Source organism: Gorilla gorilla, chromosome 18 (genome assembly GCF_029281585.2).
Source record: "Gorilla gorilla gorilla isolate KB3781 chromosome 18, NHGRI_mGorGor1-v2.1_pri, whole genome shotgun sequence".
Classification (NCBI taxonomy): domain Eukaryota; kingdom Metazoa; phylum Chordata; class Mammalia; order Primates; family Hominidae; genus Gorilla; species Gorilla gorilla.
In genome coordinates, this window is record NC_073242.2 from 32,040,256 (window position 1) to 32,059,763 (window position 19,508).

General features: G+C 55.3%; 2 protein-coding genes across 3 annotated transcripts; both read right to left on the bottom strand.

Annotated features, from left to right (window-relative positions):
* Positions 1-829: 829 nt before the first annotated feature.
* Positions 830-10,059, bottom strand: GDPD3 (glycerophosphodiester phosphodiesterase domain containing 3). 2 transcript variants are annotated; one of them, XM_019011730.4, is made up of 10 exons: positions 9,358-10,059; positions 9,040-9,082; positions 8,676-8,811; positions 8,541-8,586; positions 8,324-8,442; positions 8,150-8,239; positions 7,407-7,540; positions 4,393-4,452; positions 4,234-4,285; positions 830-1,026 (listed from the first exon to the last, which is right to left on the bottom strand). In XM_019011730.4, the coding sequence occupies exons 1-10, from the start codon at positions 9,494-9,496 to the stop codon at positions 889-891; spliced, it is 957 nt and encodes a 318-aa protein (XP_018867275.3). In that variant the 5' UTR covers positions 9,497-10,059; the 3' UTR covers positions 830-888. The 2 variants fall into 2 exon arrangements, with proteins under 2 accessions (XP_018867275.3, XP_055221759.1); XM_055365784.2 differs by lacking the exon at positions 4,234-4,285.
* An 85-nt stretch (positions 10,060-10,144) lies between these two features.
* On the bottom strand, positions 10,145-19,283 carry MAPK3 (mitogen-activated protein kinase 3). The gene is made up of 9 exons (XM_031007123.3): positions 19,075-19,283; positions 17,849-18,031; positions 14,387-14,576; positions 14,085-14,201; positions 13,708-13,822; positions 13,192-13,323; positions 12,932-13,041; positions 12,674-12,828; positions 10,145-10,748 (listed from the first exon to the last, which is right to left on the bottom strand). Exons 1-8 carry the CDS (start codon positions 19,245-19,247, stop codon positions 12,706-12,708), a joined length of 1,143 nt encoding a protein of 380 aa, XP_030862983.2. The 5' UTR covers positions 19,248-19,283; the 3' UTR covers positions 10,145-10,748; positions 12,674-12,705.
* Positions 19,284-19,508: the final 225 nt, after the last annotated feature.

Genomic DNA, 19,508 nt, shown 5'->3' on the forward strand with positions numbered 1-19,508 from the left:
CAATGGGGAAAGGACACAGAAACAGGAACTGCGTTAGGGTTAAAAAGCCCTTCTCTCCTTTGTTTGGGGTGCTCTTGCGATTACAAGCAGCGCAAGTAGCACCGTTCTGAAGTAAAGATGCCTTGCTGGGAAATCTGTCTCAGTGCTGGTTTTTCCTGACTACACTGAGCACTTGTTTCCAACACCCCTGTGCTCCAGGCTGGGTTAGGTCTGATCTCAGGGCATGTCTGTTTCAACACGTGTCTGCAGTTCTTTGGCTTGTGTTGCTCACTGCAGTGGGCCCAGCCTGGTCTAGAGGAGGCGCTCAGGAAGTATCTGTGAAATGTGAATGTGTAGTTCCTTCAGTGAATATGGCCCTGGGGCTGAAGATGGCAGAAGCATTCTGGGAGCTTCTGGAGAAGGAGACCTGGGAGGAGAAGGTTGGAATGGCGGGGGCAGCAGAGGGGCTGGGTGAACTCAGCTGTCCCACCCAGGCCCATCCTCTGCAGCCCGAGAAGGAAGCTCACAGGACAAGACATGGAAGAGATCAAGTTCCCTGCCCGGTGCCTGGGCTGTTGATGGCCTCAGGAAAATGGAACCATTACCTGTTGCTGTCAAGTGGCTGGGGGCCAGGATGCCTGGGTTGGCCGTGAGGGGACATTCCTGAGGAGAGTGGAGGCCAGGCTGGGGCGGGGTGTGGCAGGAGGACAGGAATGCAGTGGAACCAGTGGGTCAGGCTCCTGAGGGCCCCAGGCTCCAGCCTCAGGGCTGGCCTGTTCCCTCCTAAGCTGCCATCTTCATATCTTCAGGACCCACCCCTCTACTCCTCACCCTCAGCACAACGATGTGATTGAAAGGCAAATATTTATTTTTCAGGAAGAGAAACAGGAGAGCTCGAGGCTTCTGGACTTAGGAGGTCCGGGCAGCTGGTCCATGGTTGTCCAGGTAGTGCCGCAGGGCTGTGGGATAATCCGTCATGACGCCAGTGGCTCCCACGCTGAAGGCTGCTTCAAAATCCGACTCTTCATTAAGGCACCAAAAGACCACCTAAGCAGGGAGGGAGGGGGCCTGTAGATTCTGAATAATTTTACATCCAGACAGTGGGGACCCACCTCCTCCTGTATGGAGACTCCCCAGCAGCAGTAGGCTGGAGCTGATTGTTAAATTCTCAGGAATTTTGCAAAGTGGTTATTAAACCCAGCCATTATTAAAAATTAAATCATAGCCTGGGTGCAGTGGCTCACGCCTGTAATATCAACACTTTGGGACGCCGAGGCAGGAGTTGAGGCCAGGTGTTTAAGATCAAGTGAGACCTCATCTCTACAAAAAACTTTGTAAAAATTAGCCCGGTGTGGTGGTATGCGCCTGTGCTCCCAGCTACTTGGAAGACTGAGGTGAAAGAATTGCTTGAGCCCAGGACTCTAAGGCTGCAGTGAGCTATGGTTGCACCACTGTACTCCAGCCTGGGCGATACAACAAGACCTCGTCTCAAAAAAAAAAAAAATTATATATACTGACAATTAAATTATTTATTTATTTATTTATTTTTTGAGATGGAGTCTTGGTTTGTCGCCCAGGCTGGAGTACAGTGGCACGAACTCGGCTCACTGGAAGCTCTGCCTCCCGGGTTCACACCATTCTCCTGTCTCAGCCTCCTGAGTAGCTGGGACTACAGATGTCTGCCACCACGCCCAGCTAATTTTTCTGTTTTTAGTAGAGATGGGGTTTCACCGTGTTAGCCAGGATGGTCTCGATTTCCTAACCTCGTGATCCACCCGCCTTGGCCTCCCAAAGTGCTGGGATTACAGGTGTGAGCCACCGCGCCCGGCCCTAAATAAATTATTAAAACAACAAGTGGCCAGGCATAGTGGCTCACGCCTGTAATCCCAGCACTTTGGGAGGCCGAGGCAGGCAGATCAACTAAGGTCAGGAGTTCGAGACCAGCCTGGCCAACATGGTGAAATCCCATCTCTACTAAAAATACAAAAATTAGCTGGGCGTGGTGGCGGGCGACTGTAATCCCAGCTACTCAGAAGGCTGAGGCAGGAGAATCGCTTGAACCCAGGAGGTGGAGGTTGCAGTGAGCTGAGATCACGCCATTGCACTCTAGCCTGGGCAACAGAGCAAGACTCTGTCTCAAAAACAAAACAAAACAAAACAAAAAACAAAACCCAAAACAAAAACCCAGTAATAAATATTCAAAGCATATCTCTTGCTAATCAGTTTCCTATTACTGTGTTGTTGAAGTGATTAAGTCTGTTGAGGCTGCAAGATGGAAATACTACATGATGGGGTGCCACCATGCATCTCTTCCCATTCTGCATTTAGTGGCTTCATGTCGGCAGCCTGAAACTGGCCAAGATGGGAGTATTTAAACCAGGAAAATTAATCCTCAAATCAGGGCTTTCATTTGTTCCTCTCTGAGAGCTAGTTGTTGACCACTTACCAGCACCACCCTCCCCCAGACCCCCATTCCACTGCCACCTGCCCCGGCTTCTGCAGCTCTGCCCCTTCCCTGCCCGTTGAGTGGGCACTGAGGTAGGCGGAGATGGGAATTTTTTATTTTATTAAAAATACAGATGAGACGAGGTCTCTCTGTATTGCCAACACTGGAGTGCAGTGGTGTAATCACAGCCCACTGTAGCCTTGACCTCCTGGGCTCAAGTGATCCTCCCACCTCAGCCTCCTAACTAGCTGGGACTACAGGCATGCACTACCATGCCCAGTTAATATTTTATTTATTTATTTATTTATTTTTGAGACAGTCTTGCTCTGTCGCCCAGGCTGGAGTGCAGTGGCGTGATCTCGGCTCACTGTAGCCTCCAGCTCCTGGGTTCAAGCGATTCTCGTGCTTGAGCCTCCCAAGTAGAGCTGGGATTACAGGCATGCGCCACCATACCCGGATAATGTTTACATTTTTAGTAGAGATGGGGTTTCATAATGTTGGCCAGGCTGGTCTCGAACTCCTGACCTTAGTTGATCCGCTGGCCTTGGCTTCCCAAAGTGCTAGGATTGCAGGCATGAGCCACTGCACCCTGCCTCTGCATTTTTCTTTCCTTTCCCTTTTCCTTTCCTTTTTCCTGTTTCCCTCCCTCTCCTCCCTCTCCCTGTCTCTGGCTCTCATGCTCTTTCCTCTCTCTCTTTCGAGACAGTCTGGCCATCTCTCCCAGGCTGGAGTGTGGAGTGCAGTGGTGTGATTCTGATTATAGCTCACTGCACCCTCGAAACCCCGTGCTCAGGTGATCCTCCCATCTCAGCCTCCTGAGTGGCTGGGACTACAGGTGTAAACCACTGCGCTTGGCTAATTTTTAAATTTTTTGTAGAGACGAGGGTCTCAGTATGTTGCCCAGGCTGGTCTTAAACTCCTGGGCTCAAGTGATCCTCCCACCTTGGCCTCTCAAAGGGCTGGGATTACAGGTGGGAGCCACCGTGCCCAGCCTCTGCCTATGGCATTTCTTCCCTGTACCCTTGATGGGAAGCTCCCACCCCTAGTACCATAGTGCCTGGAACATTCTCAAGGATCGTTTACTAATTAAATGATCTGGTGGAAGCCAATGCTCAGGGGAGAGGGGGGTGGGCTGGGCCTGGTTTCTCCCATCTCTCATCTTTCCCCAGCCCCCTCTCATCAGGGATTATGATACATCATTGTTGTCATCATAATGGCTAACATTTATCAAGCCCTTAATAAGTACTAGTTACATATCCATATGTTGGCAATGTCAGGTTAAGAAAATATGTGTGTGGCCAGGCGTGGTGGCTCACACCTGTAATCCCAGCACTTTGGGAGGCTGAGGCAGGCGGATCACTTGAGGCCAGGAGTTCGAGACCAGCCTGGCCAACATGGTGCAACCCCGTCTCTACTAAAAACACAAAAATTAGCCAAGCATGGTGGCAGGCACCTGTAGTCCCAGCTACTGGGGAGGCTGAAGCAGGAGAATCGCTTGAACCCGGGAGGTGGAGGTTGCAGTGAGCCGAGATTGCACCACTGCACTCCAGCCTGGGTGACAGAGTGAGACTCTTGTCACACACACACACACACACACACACACACACAGAAGAAGAAGAAAATTGTGTGTGTTTGTGTGTGTGTGTGTGTGTGTATCCGGAGAGTTAAATATACCATTTTCCCATTTTAGGGACGAAGAAACTGAGGTGAGGTCACCTGCCCGAGTGATGCAGCTAGTTGGCAGCAGAGTGGGACCGGAACCCTGCTGCCAGGTCTGTGTGCGGTGGAAGTGGTGGTCAAGGCCTCACCTGCACCCCTCGCTTCTCCAAGTGTCGGATCAGACTCTTCCTCATGATCAGCCTGGGGGTGGGGTGGGGACGTGGGAGGTGATGATGAGAGGGGACCTGGGAGAAGGGCAGCAGTAGGTCTCTATGGGGACACTCCACCCGCCATCTTGCCCACCTCACCATTTCGAAACCACAGCCAATAACTGGTTCAGGCAAGAGCAGGAAAATGGGAAATAGGTCCTGCAGAGAGAAGGAAGTGGGGGTTAGCTCCTAGGGTCTCCCCTGTCCCAGAGGTGGGGTGGGCTGGTAGTGCCCCCCCCAACCAGGGTAGCGCTGCCCTCCCACCCCCCAGAATCCCCCAGAATAACCTTTGTAGTTGCCCCAGTGAACAATTCACCCATTGTTCAGAGAGCCTACTCTGACCACCACGCTTCGAGGGTGTGGCCCTCCAGTCACCATTCACCAGATAAGGAATCCGGGCCTTAGAGAACGAAAGGGACTTGCCAGGCCCAAAGCAGAGTGGTGGTGGGGCTGGGCCAGGGCCTCGCTCGGTTCCAAAGCTGGACATCCAGGCTGCAGGCCCTCCTGGTTGGGCCTGGCCAGCTTCTTATCTATTTATCTTATTATTAATTTAAATTAATTTTTTTTTTTTTTTTTTTGAGACAGAGTCTTGCTCTGTCGCCCAGGCTGGAGTGCCGTGGTGCGATCACAGCTCACTGCAAGCTCCGCCTCCCGGGTTCACACCATTCTCCTGCCTCAGCCTCTTGAGTAGCTGGGACTACAGGTGCCTGCCACCACGCCTGCTAATTTTTTGTATTTTTAGTAGAGACGGGGTTTCACCCTGTTAGCCAGGATGGTCTTGATCTCCTGACCTTGTGATCCGCCCGCCTTGGCCTCCCAAAGTGCTGGGATTACAGGCGTGAGCCACCGAGCCCGGCCATTAAAAAATTTTTGTAGAGACATGTCTCACTATGTTGCCCAGGCTGGTCTTGAACTCCTGGACTCAAGCAATCCTCCCGCTTCAGCCTCCCAAAGTGCCAGGATAATAAGCACGAGCCGGCCAAGTGTGGTGGCTCACACCTGTAATCGCAGCACTTTGAGAGTCTGAGGTGGGAGGAGACCAGCGTGGCCAACATGGCGAAACGCCGTCTCTACTAAAAATACAAAAATTAGCCGGGCGTGGTGGCAGACCCTGTAGTCCCAGCCACTTGGGAGGCTGAGGCAGGAGAATTGCTTGAACCCAGGAGGCGGAGGTTTCAGTGAGCCAAGATCGCACTACTGCACTCCAGCCTGGGCCACAGAGTGAGACTCCTTCTCAAAAACAAAAAACAATGGCTGGGCGCGGTGGCTCACGCCTGTAATCCCAGCACTTTGGGAGGCCGAGGCGGGTGGATTACCTGAGGTCGGGAGTTCAAGACCACCCTGACCAACATGGAGAAACCCTGTGTCTACTAAAAATACAAAATTAGCCAGGATGGTGGTGCATGCCTGTAATGCCAGCTACTTGGGAGGCTGAAGCAGGAGAATCGCTTGAATCTGGGAGGCGGAGGTTGCGGTGAGCCAAGATCGCACCATTGCACTCCAGCCTGGGCAAAAAGAGCAAAACTCAGTCTCAAAAACAAACAAACAAAAAAACCCACAAAAACCTCGTGAGCCACTGTGCCCATTGGCCAGCTTCTTGAGATCAGACAGCACTTAGTGGGACGACCCCTAATTATCCCACTCCAGGGGTGACTTTAGAGGCCCTTGATAGTGTCCTAGGGCAGGCTTTGGAGTCAGACCCAGGGAAAACCTAAGCTCTGGATTTCCAGCTGTGTGTCCTTGGGCAAATTACAGAACCTCTCTGGGCCTCAGATTCTCTAGGGTACCATGGGAGTCATGATTCTTATACCTCCTGGGGGTGCTGCAAGGTAAAAGTCAACCCAAAATATGTTAAAACACTTTATAAATCTTGTATAAGGCCAGGCGCAGTGGGTCACGCCTGTAATCCCAGCACTTTGGGAGGCCGAGGCAGGCGGATCATGAGGTCAGGAGATTACCATCCTGGCTAATATGGTGAAAGCCCATCTCTACTAAAAACACCAAAAAATTAGCCGGGTGTGGTGGCGGGCGCCTGTAGTCCCAGCTACTCGGGAGGCTGAAGCAGGAGAATGGCGTGAACCAGGGAAGCAGAGCTTGCAGTGAGCCGAGATCGCGCCACTGCACTGCAGCCTGGGCAACGGGGAGACTCCTCAAAAAACAAAAAAAAAAATCCTGTATAAAAAGGTGGTACACAAATATCATTGATCTCTTTGTAGCAAGGGATTGTGGGGGCTGAGTGGGACTTCCTTCTGGACAACAGAGGGGAGCAGAGAGCTCTGGGACTACCACAGAGAAGCTGTCAGAAAGCAGAGGGAGACCGGACCCGGGGGCTCAGGTATGTAATCCCAGCACTTTGGGAGACCGAGGTGGGAGGCTCGCTTGAGCTGAGGAGTTCAAGAGCAGCCTGGTCAACATAGTGAGACCTTGTCTCTACAAATAATTTAACAATTAGCCAGGTGCAGTGTTGCACGCCTATACTCCCAGCTACTTAGGAGGCTGAGGCAGGAGGATCTCCTGAGCCCAGGAGGTCGAGGCTGCAGTGAGTCATGATCTGGCCACTGCATTCCAGCCCGAGCAAGACTCTGTCTCAAAAAAAAAAAAAAAAAAAAATTGTAAAGCAAAGGGAGGGACTAGGCTTAAGTGCCAGCGAAGTATACAAATTTCTGATCCTTTCCCCAGCTGTTACTTTGTTAACCCCTGCCTTCCTGCAGAACACTGACTTGGCCTTTTCCTGCTGAGGGTCTGAGACAGCCGTGCTATAATTAATGAACGAATGTCTCCCCAGCCAGACTGTAAGCTCACCAAGGACCTCTCCCCACCCTCACTGGTCTCATTTACACATTATAACTGCACCTGGGACAGAGTAGACATTCAATAAAATATGCTAGATGGCCTGAGATGGATAAATGACCTCTCTATCCTAAAACTCCACATATGCACAGAATTTCAGGGTGTTCACAGTTCCCTTAGTATTCATGAATGCTGGGTAAGAACCACTGTCCTTAAAAGACCTTGGGGGTTATCTCTGAGGGGAGCTGGGAAGATCTGGGCTCCTTCTCCACGGAGACCCTAAGCAGTGGGGAGTTTTTCTGAGGTCCGCCCCCCACTGGTACCTGTTGATGATGTTGGGCAGGAAGCAGAAGAAGAAGTTCTCAGGGATTGGGATGAAGGGCAGCAGCCCCAGGTAGTAGGAAAGCAGCACCCAGAATCCTCGGCTTATTGTGAAGGACAGGGGCATCTCGGGGTTCTGGGGAGGCAAGGAGAGGCATGAGAATCGGTCTGCTCTGGGGAAGCAGAGAGGAGGCATGAGCTGCAGGGGAGCCGTGGTGGGCATTCAAGAGGCCCTACTACCTGCAGGATCTAAGTCACATCTTGGGGCTGGGTGTGGTGGCTCACGCCTGTAACCTCAGCAGTTTGGGAGGCTGAGGCAGGTGGATCACCTGAGATCAGGAGTTCAAGACCAGCCTGGCTAACATGGTAAAACCCCATCTCTACTAAAAATACAAAAATTAGCTGGGCGTGGTGGCGTGCACCTGTAATCCCAGCTACTCGGGAGGCTGAAGCATGAGAATCGCTTGAACCCAGGAGGCAGAGGTTGCAGTGAGCCGAGGTCGCACCACTGCACTCCAGCCTGGGTGACAGAGAGAGACTGTGTTTCAAAAAAGAAAAAAAAAAAGTCACATCTTGGCTCTGTGTTCGAGGCCTGAGTTCACACCCTTTTCATTGCCACCGCCACGCCACTGGGAACTCTCCCAGACCCCTCTAGCTCTGGTCCCCATGCTGGGTGGGCTCCAGCTCCGGGGAGGAGGGGCCCCTGGAGGAGGAAGAGGACGGGGGAGGGGTGGGGGGGACTCACGGCAGCCTTGCATTTCTTCATGACCGAGCTCTTCTCCGAGGCCCAGATGGTGATTTCATTACGGTCATAGCGTCTCACCAAGCCTGCTATCTGGGAGGAGGAGAAGGAGGTGAAGGGAGAGCCAGGCCTCTCTCACGCCCCCGGTGGCCGCCCTAGCCCTGCCTGCAGCACCACCTCACGGATGAGCTCTTCGTTCTTCCCTTTGATCTCTACGCTCATGGGTGTCCTTGGAAACCTCTGGAACAGGTCCTCCAGACGAACCATGCGCCGGTCTGACCCGTGAGCAAAGTGGCCTGGGGGTGGTGTGGGAAAAGGGGTCAGAGGGAAGCCAAGGCGGAGGTCCAAGGAAGGCAGGCATGGCCCAGGCAGGGCTCGAAGCCCTTGCTCTCACCTGGAGAGAAGTAAACCTCCAGCTTCTCCTTGTAGAGGGGCAGGTCCTGGGGAGGACAGGAAGGATGTCACTAGAGGCCCGCATTGGGCATGGTGACTCTCAGGGTGGGGGTTGGGGTGTCAGGGCAGGGCCCACCTCAAAGTCCAGGCTGCCCACATCCCTGTTTAGGCCCGACTGGCGGCACAGGTTCTCATCATGTGACACCACCACCACTCTGTCCCGTGTCAGCTGACAGTCGAGCTCCAGGAGGTCCGAGCGCTGGGCCATGGAGCTGTGGGGGTGAAGGTCAGCGGGGGACAGGGGCAGGGGACTGGGATGAGGGGCATGGTGGCTGGGAGGTGGCTGGGAATGTGAGAGCAGAGTTCATGGCGGGATGTGCAGGCCACCTCCAGGGGGCGCCAGTCACCCAGCTAGGAAGTGAATGGCGTCCCTTGCTGTGATGCAGTCCACGACCTGCACACCCTCACATGGCAGCCTGGGCAGGGGCAGATACACTCACTTCTCCATGGCCTCCATGGTGTTCTCCAGCAGCTCTCCAGATCCTGTGGGGGGCACTGGAGTGGGCCCCTGGGGCTTGGGGTCTAGGGGCCTGGCCCGACCTCATCACCCACATTCCCTCTCTGGGCTCCATCCTCCCTCTGGCCTCACCTCCCCAGCCAGCCCAGGCTGTGCCAGCATCTTCTTCCTCGTCCACACCCTGCCCTGCCACTTCGCTCTCCTTCTCTCTTGGTCCCTGCCCCGTTTCTAGCATGCCCCCTTGGACCTACCCCTCTGTGCTGTCCACTTCGGCGCCTGTTCTCACCCCTACCCGGCTCACCTCCTCGGTGGGCCCCCAGGCGGATGCGGAAGGTGGGAGCCCTGGGCGTGTGCAGCAGATGAGGCCGGCGCAGGAAGAAGATGGAGAGCATGGCATAGCTGCCCAGGGCAGGGAGGGCATAGTACAGCAAAAGGCTCATGACCGTACTCCCACAGAAGCTCCTGCAGCCACACGCTCAGCCGTCCGCGGGACTGTGCTGCCTGCCTAGCCGGTGTGGGCCGGCTCTACTACTGGCCACTGCCACGCCCCTGGGACCTGCTGAGCCTGCCGCTGGGCTGGCTTGGAGCCAGGCTGCAGGGTTCGGCTGAAGCCGGGGTAGTGTCAGGAGGTGAGGCAAGTAGCCCTGGCTCTCATATCCCCAGGCCCTTCCCAGACCCCAACAGCCCCCTGTCCTGGGCTACATGAGGGGAGTAAAAACCACCCAGGACTGTTAGGACCTCTCCCTCTCACTGGTACTTGTAGCCGGCGCATCCAACATGCCTACCCCTTGCCATTTCAGAGGATCCAGGGGTGTGTAGGGTGCTCCTGAGTCACCCCGAATCACCCCCAGCCAGTTAGACAGGAAGCCATTAGCGAGAGGACAGGACAGTGACTAAGGGGAAAACTGACCCCCTTCTTTCTAGGAGTCTGGAGCTCTCCAGAGCCCTGTCCCCAGCCCTGGGCAGCTGGGAGTGAAGGGCACCAGGCCCCTGAAAGCCCAAGTCAAGCAGCAGCTGGGCTGCAGAAGTCTGTCCTCAGAGCCGCACGGGGCAGGGCGGGGGCGTCGCGAACACAGACAGAGCCACGGTCAGCCATAGACACATCTCTATATTTATATATTAGACGGGTTAGGGAGGTGGCAGGGGCGCCGGGCTCTCCACGCCCCCCAGCTCCACTTCCGCTCACCACACACAGAAGCAGCGAGGGCACTCGAAGTGACAGCTTTGACAGGGAGGGGATTCGGCCCGGCCCGGCTCCTCAGGGATGCTAGCCCTTGAGACTAAGGAATGTTCCTTCAGGGAAACTAGGGTGGGGTTTGAATGAGATGAGGGGGGCAGGCATGGCCCTGAGTCCCAACTCAGCGCCCCCCACCCTCCACCTCTGCCCTTCAGCAGGTTGGGGCAGCCAGAGCCCTTCCATTCCAGAACTGCCAGAGACTGGGACGCTGGGGAAGGTAAGGGCGCAGCAGCAGCAGCGGGAGATTGAACTGGGGCCACCTGAGCCCCCGAGGCCCCATGGGGAGGGCGGGTGGGGAGGAGAAGGCCTTGGCCTGCCTGAAGCTGGCGGCCTCAGCAAAGGAGAGAGGTGGCCAGGCCCATGCTCTACCCCGGCCTGGGCTGCCAAGGTCTGGGCTGGGCACAGTGTCCATTTTCTAACAGTCCGGCGGGAAAGGGGCAGGCAGGAGGCAGGTCCTAAAGAGAGAAGCAGGCAGAAAAGGAGTCGTTAGCACCCCCCGGGCAGACCCACTGGAGCCCTGACCTCAACATCTCTCATTTCACCCTCACAGCTGGATAGGCTGGGTCTCAGTTTCCTTATCTGTAAATGGAGATAATAATAGTACCTAGCTCGAGGTACTGCTGTAAGATTAAAGGAATTAATACATGTAAACCTCTTAGAACAATGCTTAGGGCTTTATGCTTTCATTATTAGAACTGTCTCGGCCGGGCACAGTGGCTCACGCCTATAATCCCAGCACTTTGAGAAGCTGAGGTGGTGGATTGCTTGAGCCCAGGAGTTTGAGACTGGCCTGGGCAACATAGCAAGACCCCAGCTCCACAAAAAAAAAAAAAAATTAGCCGGTTGCAATGGCTCGTCCAGCTAGCTGGGAGGATCCCTTGCACCCAGGAGTTTTGAGGCTGCAGTGAGCTATGATTGCACCACTGCATTCCAGCCTGGGTGACAGAGCGAGACACTGTCTCAAAAAAACAAAACCAAAAAAAAGATAAATAGATTGACTCCGGAAACTGAGGTGCAGAGAGGTGAGGTGCCTTGCCCAATATCACACAGCACTTACTAAGTGGCACAGCTGGAGTTTGAGCCCAGGTGTGCATGCCTTCTTTCTATCAGGCCACACCTGGCTGAAGACAGGAAGAGACCGGAGGAGGCAAGGAGGCAGCGTGGGTGGGGGCAGGCCAGCAGGGTCCCCACAGCTATGTGAACTGCTGATCTGGCAGCAGGTGTGAGGAGGCCTGGCAATCTGGGTCAGGCTGGGCGCTGCTGGGCCCCTCCCAAAGCAATCATGGCCCCACCTGCTTCTGCCACACCCAGAGCTGAATCTTGGCTCAGGTCCTCACCTGGGTGACAGAGGCCCTCAGTGACCTCTTGCCTCTTTGCCAGTTCTGTTCCCAGAAGGAGATTAGAATGGCTTGTGGGGCTGGAGGATGCAAGGTGTTGACAGGCAGAGACATTTGGGGCTGGAGGACTCGGTGGGCCACCAGTCTGGGCAGCCCTTGGGCATTTTTTTTTCTTTTTTTTGAGATGGAGTCTTGCTCTGTAGTCCAGGCTGGAGTGCAGTGGTGCGATCTCGGCTCACTGCAACCTCTGCCTCCTGGGTTCAAGCAATTCTCCTGCCTCAGCCTCCTGAGTAGCTGGGATTATAGGCATGTGCCACCACACCCAGCTAATTTTTGTATTCTTTACAGTAGAGACCGGGTTTCACCATGTTGGCCAGGCTGGTCTCAACTCTTGACCTTGTGATCCACCCACCTCGGCCTCCCAAAGTGCTGGGATTACAGGCATGAGCCACTGTGCCCAGCCCTTTTTTTTTTTTTTTTTTGAGAGTCTCACTGTTGCCCAGGCTGGAGTACAGTGGTGCGACCTCCGCCTCCCGGGTTCAAGCAGTCCTCCCACCACAGCCTCCTGAGTAGCTGGGACTAGAAGCGCATGCCTACGTGCCCGGCTAATTTTTGTATTTTTAGTAGAGACAGGGTTTCACCACGTCGGCCAGGCAGGCTGGTCTCGAACTCCTGACCTCAGGTGATCCACTTGCCTCAGCCTCCCAAAGTGCTGGGATTACCAGAGTGACCCACTGTGCCCGGCTAATTTTTGTATTTTTAGTATAGATGGGATTTCGCTATGCAGGCCAGGCTGGTCTCAAACTCCTGACCCTCAGGTGATCCACTCGTCTCAGTCTCAGTCTCCCAAAGTGCTGGGATTCCAGGCATGAGCCACCGCACCCAGCCCCCTGGGCACTTCTGTTGTCACCAGACACATTGACCATGGGTGTGGGGTAAGCTTGCTGCTGTATGGAGGCATGTACAGATAGATATAGATATAGATATACAGATATAGATATTTAGTATCAGGGTGTCTGTGTGTGGGCCATGGAGACACTCACCAGGCCCCAGGGTGCAGAGATGTCTGTCTGGGCTAGGGGGCCTCCAGCACTCCGGGCTGGAAGCGTGCTGTCTCCTGGAAGATGAGCTCCTTCAGCCGCTCCTTAGGTAGGTCATCCAGCTCCATGGCGAAGGTGAAGGGCTCCTCGGCCACTGGCTGGGGTGGCAGAGACAGCAAGGCTCAGGCCTGGCATGGGGGATGCCTACGTGCCCCCCTGCTCCCCTGCCCCCAGCCCCACTGCTGCTGGGGACTGGCCCACCTCATCCGTCGGGTCATAGTACTGCTCCAGGTAGGGGTGAGCCAGCGCTTCCTCCACTGTGATCCGTTTATTGGGGTTAAAGGTTAACATCCGGTCCAGCAGGTCAAGGGCTATGGAAGGGCAGGAGTCAGGAGTCACAGGGAAGACTGGAGGAGCTCCGAGAAGCATTGCTTTGCCTGTCTCCTCCAGCGGCTGCTGGGCTCACACACCCTCCACGACACCCAAGGTTTATCCCACACCCACCCTCATGTCTCTCGAACCTTTGGAGTCTGACTTGGGGAAAAGCTTGGCCCAAGCCACCTTGGTCTTGGAGGGCAGAGACTGTAGGTAGTTTCGGGCCTTCATGTTGATGATACAATTCAGGTCCTCCTGGGATGGGGAGCCCAGGATGCCTGTGGATAAGGAGGTGACTTGGTAAATGATCACCTCTTTCTTTCTGGGAACAGAACAGGCAACAAGGCAAGAACAAGACCCCCCAGCCCAGCAACCCATGCCAATCCCTCAGTCACCTCCTAGTCATTAGCATGGTGGTGCAGAGCAAGGGGGCTGGGTTCAGGCAGACCGAGGCTCAAATCCTAGGTCTGGTGCCTCCTCAGGTGTGGGACTTAGCCTTGCTTTTCCCATTTATCCAATGGGGATAATATCTATACCTCATTGAGATACCATGAGATGCTGGAGGCACCCCACACGTGGTGGTATCCCTGACTTGGACTCTCGAGAAATCTCACCTTGGAAAAGCTAATCATCCCCAACTCAGCCAGCCGGGCCTCCCTCACCCAGAATGTGGTTGAGCTGATCCAGGTAGTGCTTGCCAGGGAAGATGGGCCGGTTAGAGAGCATCTCAGCCAGAATGCAGCCCACAGACCAGATGTCGATGGACTTGGTATAGCCCTGGGGGAGAGGAGGAAGTGGTGAGCTCCTGGGCCAGCCTCAACAGGGTCCTGTTGTCTGCGCCAGGCCACCACCTCCAAGTTAGATCCAACACCAGGCAGAAGGCAAAGGCCTGGAGGGCTCAATGCTCAGCTTCCTTGCAGAGCCCAAGGCCCAGAGGGTAGAATTCCTGTGTCATGGGGGTCAGTGTCTGGCTCAGAGGTAGCTCCAGGGCTTCCTGGGAACTGGTCCGTTCCTTTCAGGAGTGGGCAGCCCCTCCTACCTTGGAGTTCAGCATGATCTCTGGGGCCCGGTACCAGCGCGTAGCCACATACTCCGTCAGGAAGCCAGTGTGGTCATGCTCAGGATCGGCAATCCGGGCCAGGCCGAAATCACAAATCTGGAATCAGACCTAGCTGCTAAGCTCGGCGCTCAAGGCCTCTGCAGCCTAAGCAGTCACGCCCCCTTGTCTTTGCCTCCACTGTTCCCTTTGCTTGCAATGTTCTCCTGCCCAAGGCTTCTTCTACTGGTCACTGGAAGCCCCAGACCCTGGGGGAGGAGGGGACAGGTGCCCAACCCTCTGACCTTAAGGTCGCAGGTGGTGTTGATGAGCAGGTTGGAGGGCTTTAGATCTCGGTGGAGCACGTTGGCGGAGTGGATGTACTTGAGGCCCCGCAGGATCTGGTAGAGGAAGTAGCAGATATGGTCATTGCTCAGCTGCTGGCTTTTCAGCAACTTGTACAGGTCAGTCTCCATCAGGTCCTGCACAATGTAGCTGAGGATGGTTCCGCAGACCCCCCTAGGCAGGGGGCAGTGGGAGGCACTTGGTTAAGGAAAACAGGCTCTGAAGGCGAGGCTGCACACCTCCTCCAGCCAGGGCCCCTGGGACTCAATAGATCTGCCAACCTGCACCACCAGCTGGGGAAGCTGCTGCCATTACCCGGCGGCAGGGCTCTGAGCCTCTGTCGCATCACAGTTGCTGATCCTGAGCAAGGGGCTTCATTTCTGTGGCCTCAGTTTCCCTACCGGGGAAATGGGGATAATAATAAACTGTGGGAGGCAGGAGAACTTCACAGTTAAGAGCAGCAACTTGGGCCAGGAGTGGTGGCTCACACCTGTAATCCCAGCACTTTGGGAGGCTGAGGCGGGAGGACTGCTTGAGGCCAGGAGTTTGAGACCACCAGCCTGGGCAACATGGCAAAACCCTGTCTCTACTAAAAATAGCAAAATTAACTGGGCACGGCGGCATGTGCCTGTAATCCCAGCTACTCAGGAGGCTGCAGCACGAGAATCACTTGAACCCAGGAGGCAGATGTTGCAGTGAGCCAAGATTGTGTCACTGCACTGCAGCCCAGATGACAGAGTGAGACTCTGTCTCAAAAATAAATAAATTAAAAAAAAAAAAATTCAAAAAGAGCAGCAACTCTGGAGTTAACCCATGGATGTCTGAAATCTCCTCTCTACTACTCACTGGCTTTAGGATCTCAACCTGTCTGTGCCTCAACTTTCTCATCTGGTATGTAGGGGAAATAATGTTTTTTTGTTTGTTTGTTTGTTTTCTTTTTGTGGAGATGGGCTCTTGCTCTGTTGCCCAGGCAGGTCTTGAACTCATGGGTTCAAGTGTTCCTTCCACCTCGGCCTCCCAAAGTGCTGGAAATTACAGGTGCAAGCCATGAAATAATGGTTCTTTTGAGGGTGGTTGTGAAGACTAGATGAGATGGCACATGTAAAGCTGTCAGCCCAGTGCTTGGCAAGTTGTGAGTGCTAGGCAAACATGAACTATTATTACTAATATCAATGCCTGAGTCACATGGCTGTTGAGGGAGTTAAATGAGATAATGTATGAACACCATCTGGCATGCAATAAATGTTTGCTTAAAAATAAATGCCTGCCTTATGGGAATGGTTTGTGCAAGAAAAATGAGGAGACACTCCCAACAGCACACTCCCACTCAAAGGAGAGTGCTTAGCCATACCTCAGAAGATGGAGGAGTAAAATGTCTTTTTCTATTTGAAGATACAAAAAAGCTTATGCGTAAATAAATAAATAAATCCACAAATGCTGTTTGGCTTGTCTCTGGAAAAATAAGTCAGGGCTGTCTTTTAGAATCTGCCTTGAGACCAGGCATGGTGGCTCATGCCTGTAATCCCAGCTCTTCAGGAGGCCAAGGTGGGTTGATGACCTGAGGTCAGGAGTTTGACGCCAGCCTGGCCAACAGGGCGAAACCCCGCATCTACTGAAAATACAAAAATTAGCCGGGCGTGGTGGCAGGCGCCTGTAGTCCCAGCTACTTGGAAGGCTGAGGCAGGAGAATAGCTTGAACCTGGGAGGTGGAGGTTGCCGTGAGCTGAGATTGAGCCACTGCACTCCAGCCTGGGCGACAGAGGGAGACTCCATCTAAAAACAAACAAACAAAAAACAAAGAAAACAAGAATCTGCCTTGAAAGGGTCTTCAGAGAATATGTGGACCAGCCCTGCTCTTTTAGGGCTGGGGAGGCCCAGCGAGATGCAGTGACTTGCTTCAGATCACACAGCGAGCTGGGGGTGAGCACGGAGATTTCCTGTCCACAGTTTGTGGTGGGGGTTGCAGACACCTCAGTACAAATCCCCACTCTTGGGTGGAGGGCTGGGACTGAGAGTGGGTGGGTGGGGCAGGGAAGAAGTGACAGGTGTCATAAGTTGCTAAGGAGAGCCAGACAGGAATTGGACGGCAAACTAGGAAAGCAGTATTGGGGGAGGACAACCAAGGCTAGGCTGTCCCTCCCTGGGCAAGGTGCAAGTCCACAGGTGATTAGGGTGTGGCTCTGAGTGAGAAGTCCTAAGAAGAAGGACAAGTTCCCATCTGGGGGAGGAGAGGAGGAGACAGCAACAGAAACACTTGATTTTAGGTTTTCTGGGCCTTAGCTTCCTCATCTTTTTTTTTTTTTTGACAGGGTCACGCTCTGTCCCCCAGGCTGGAGTGCAGTAGCACAATCATAGCTCACTGCAGCCTCGAACTCCTAAGCTCAAGCCATCCTCCTGCCTCAGCCTCCCAAGTAGCTGGGACTATAGTCGTGTACCACCAAACCTGGATAATTTTTAAATTTTTTGTAGAGGTGGGGTCTCACTATGCTGCCCAGGCTGGTCTTGAACTCCTGGCCTCCAGTCATCCTCTGGTCTTGGCCTCCCAAAGTGTTGGGACTACAGATGTGAGCCATTGCACTCCACCCCTCATCTTTGAAATGAAGCTGAAAAGCCCATCTCATAGGGTAGTTGGGAGGTGTAATAGAAAAAAAAAAGCATTGGGCATGTATAGTACCTGACACACAGCAGGCCCTCAAGAAAGGCAGTTTTTTGTTTTTGTTTAGTTTTGAGACAGAGTCTCGCTCTGTCACCCAGGCTGGAGTGCAGTGGCACGATCTTGGCTCACTGCAACCTCCACCTCCTGGGTTCAAGCGATTCTCCTGCCTCTGCCTCCCAAGTAGCTGGGATTACAGGCTTGCACCACCACGCCCCGCTAATTTTTTTGTATTTTTAGTAGAGATGGGGTTTAACCGTGTTGGCCAGGCTGGTCTCCAACTACTGACCTCAGGTAATCTCCCACCTCAGCCTCCCAAAGTGCTGGGATTACAGGCGTGAGCCACCACGCCCAGCTGACAGTTTTCTTTCTCCCTGTCTCCCTTCCGGTCTGGGCAAGGAGGAAGGAGAGGAAAGAATCATCCATTCCTTAGCAAGAAGTGACTGTGGGCAGAGGCTGGGTCATGTCTCAGAACTGCCGAGTCAGAAGACACCACTCCCATAGAGACCATCCTGCCTAGCCCTTCCCCCTGGGGCACAGAGCAGAGAACCGACTTGCTCGAGGCCATACTGCCTGGGCCGCTGCAGGCCTGGGTTCATCAGAGGTCTCCAAGTCCTGTTACACTGTGGTTCTCCTCTGCAGGAAAGTTTATTTTACTGGGTTTGTTTTGGAGGGTGGTGGGTAAGATGGAAACAGAAAGCAAGCAACGGGTCCCCAGCCCAGCTGCGAGGCCGTGCCTGACCAGCCGACTGGCCAAGGTGAAGGATACACATCCCTCATGGCTTCCAGGGTGGACGCCCGCAGAATGTCTCGGATGCCGATGACATTCTCATGGCGGAAGCGCAGCAGGATCTGGATCTCCCGGAGCGTGCGCTGGCAGTAGGTCTGATGTTCGAAGGGGCTGATCTTCTTGATGGCCACGCGAGTCTTGCGCACGTGGTCATAGGCCGAGCTGAGGGGACCGGAGAGAGGCTGCTGCTGTGGCCTTACAAAGGGGGAGTCCGGGCCTGGTGGCCCCACCCAGGCCTTGGCAGGGAGGGGAGAGAGCAGGAGCTGGCTCTGGTCAAATCATAAACAATGCTGGTTCCTTCCTGCTGTGGAGGCCTGGGATCTCCAGAGAGAAAGCTGGGGACCAGCCAGGCGGCCCTTCGGTGACTTTACAAACAGAGGAAGAGACTGACCGCTCACTGACTTCCCCTCTCCTCAATCCCCTTCCATTCTACTGGCCCTGAACCCTTCGCCCCCATTCCCACGAAACGCTCCTTAACCCAAGACAGGTCCGGGGGTGCAGATGCTGGGGACACACCATGGGGCAAATACTGGGAAGGTGGCAGCCAGGGGAGCGGCAGGAGAGAATGGACAGGGCAGGGGAGGGTCCCAGGGTGAGGGATCCGGGCAGCGGGGCTGTCCCAGAGGGATAGAGGCCCAGAGCACACGGTGGGGTCGGGGGCACTCACAGACCCCTCCCAAAACATGCAGGTGGCACTCCTGGCCGCCTCATCTCTCTCTGGGCCCCTGGTGGTGGTAGTGGTGGTGGGGCCAAAGCCCTGCCCCACCCTGATCTCGGCTCTTCTCCCCCAGGTTCCCTGGCACTGCCTCACAGGGGGAATCCAAGACACCCTTTCCCCCAAAACGGGCCCTCCACTGCCTCTTCACTAAGGATGTCGCCTCCCCGAGAGTACTCATCCTCTGGGCCTCGCCCCGTGTCACTAGGGTCCCCGCGGGCCCCCACATGCACTCGGATGCCCCTCCCATCATTACAGAAGGGTGGACTCAAAGCCTCCAAGCCCGCTCCCCTGAGGACGTAGGCAGCGCCCCCTCCCCCAGAAAGCACTCAGGGGCCCCCTCCCTGGGACGCTCCCGATCATCCCGAGTCTCCTGCCTCCTCGGGACGCTCCGCGTCTCCACGTCCCGGAAAGCGCTCGGCGCCTCCTCCTCCTCTCCCGCGAAGCCCCCTCCCCTGAGGGCGCCCCCTCCCCCGGAACGCCCCCTCACCTGACCATGCCGTACGCGCCCTCGCCGATGTACTGCAACTGCGTGTAGCGCGGGCCCACGTCGAACGGCTGCCCCTTCACCATCTCCACCTCCCCCGGGACCCCCGGGCCGACCCCCTCGGTTCTACGGGGCTCCCCGCCCCCGCCCCCCTGAGCCGCCGCCGCCGCCGCCATCTCCACTCCTCCCCTCCCACCGCCCTCCTCCCCACGGCGGCCCCGCCCGAGGCCCCGCCCCTTCCCGCCCGCCTGTCACCCGCAGGGCCGCGCGCGCCAGGCCCCGCCCCTGCCCCGGCCCCGCGCGGGCCTGGAGCTGTCACGTGACCCGCCCAGCGCGCGCCCGCCCTTCTTGCCCCAGGTTCGGGGGCCAAGGGTCCCTGCGGGCTCCGCGGCCTCTAGGTCACCGGGAGGTTCGGCAGCGCCGCCTCGGAGACTGTC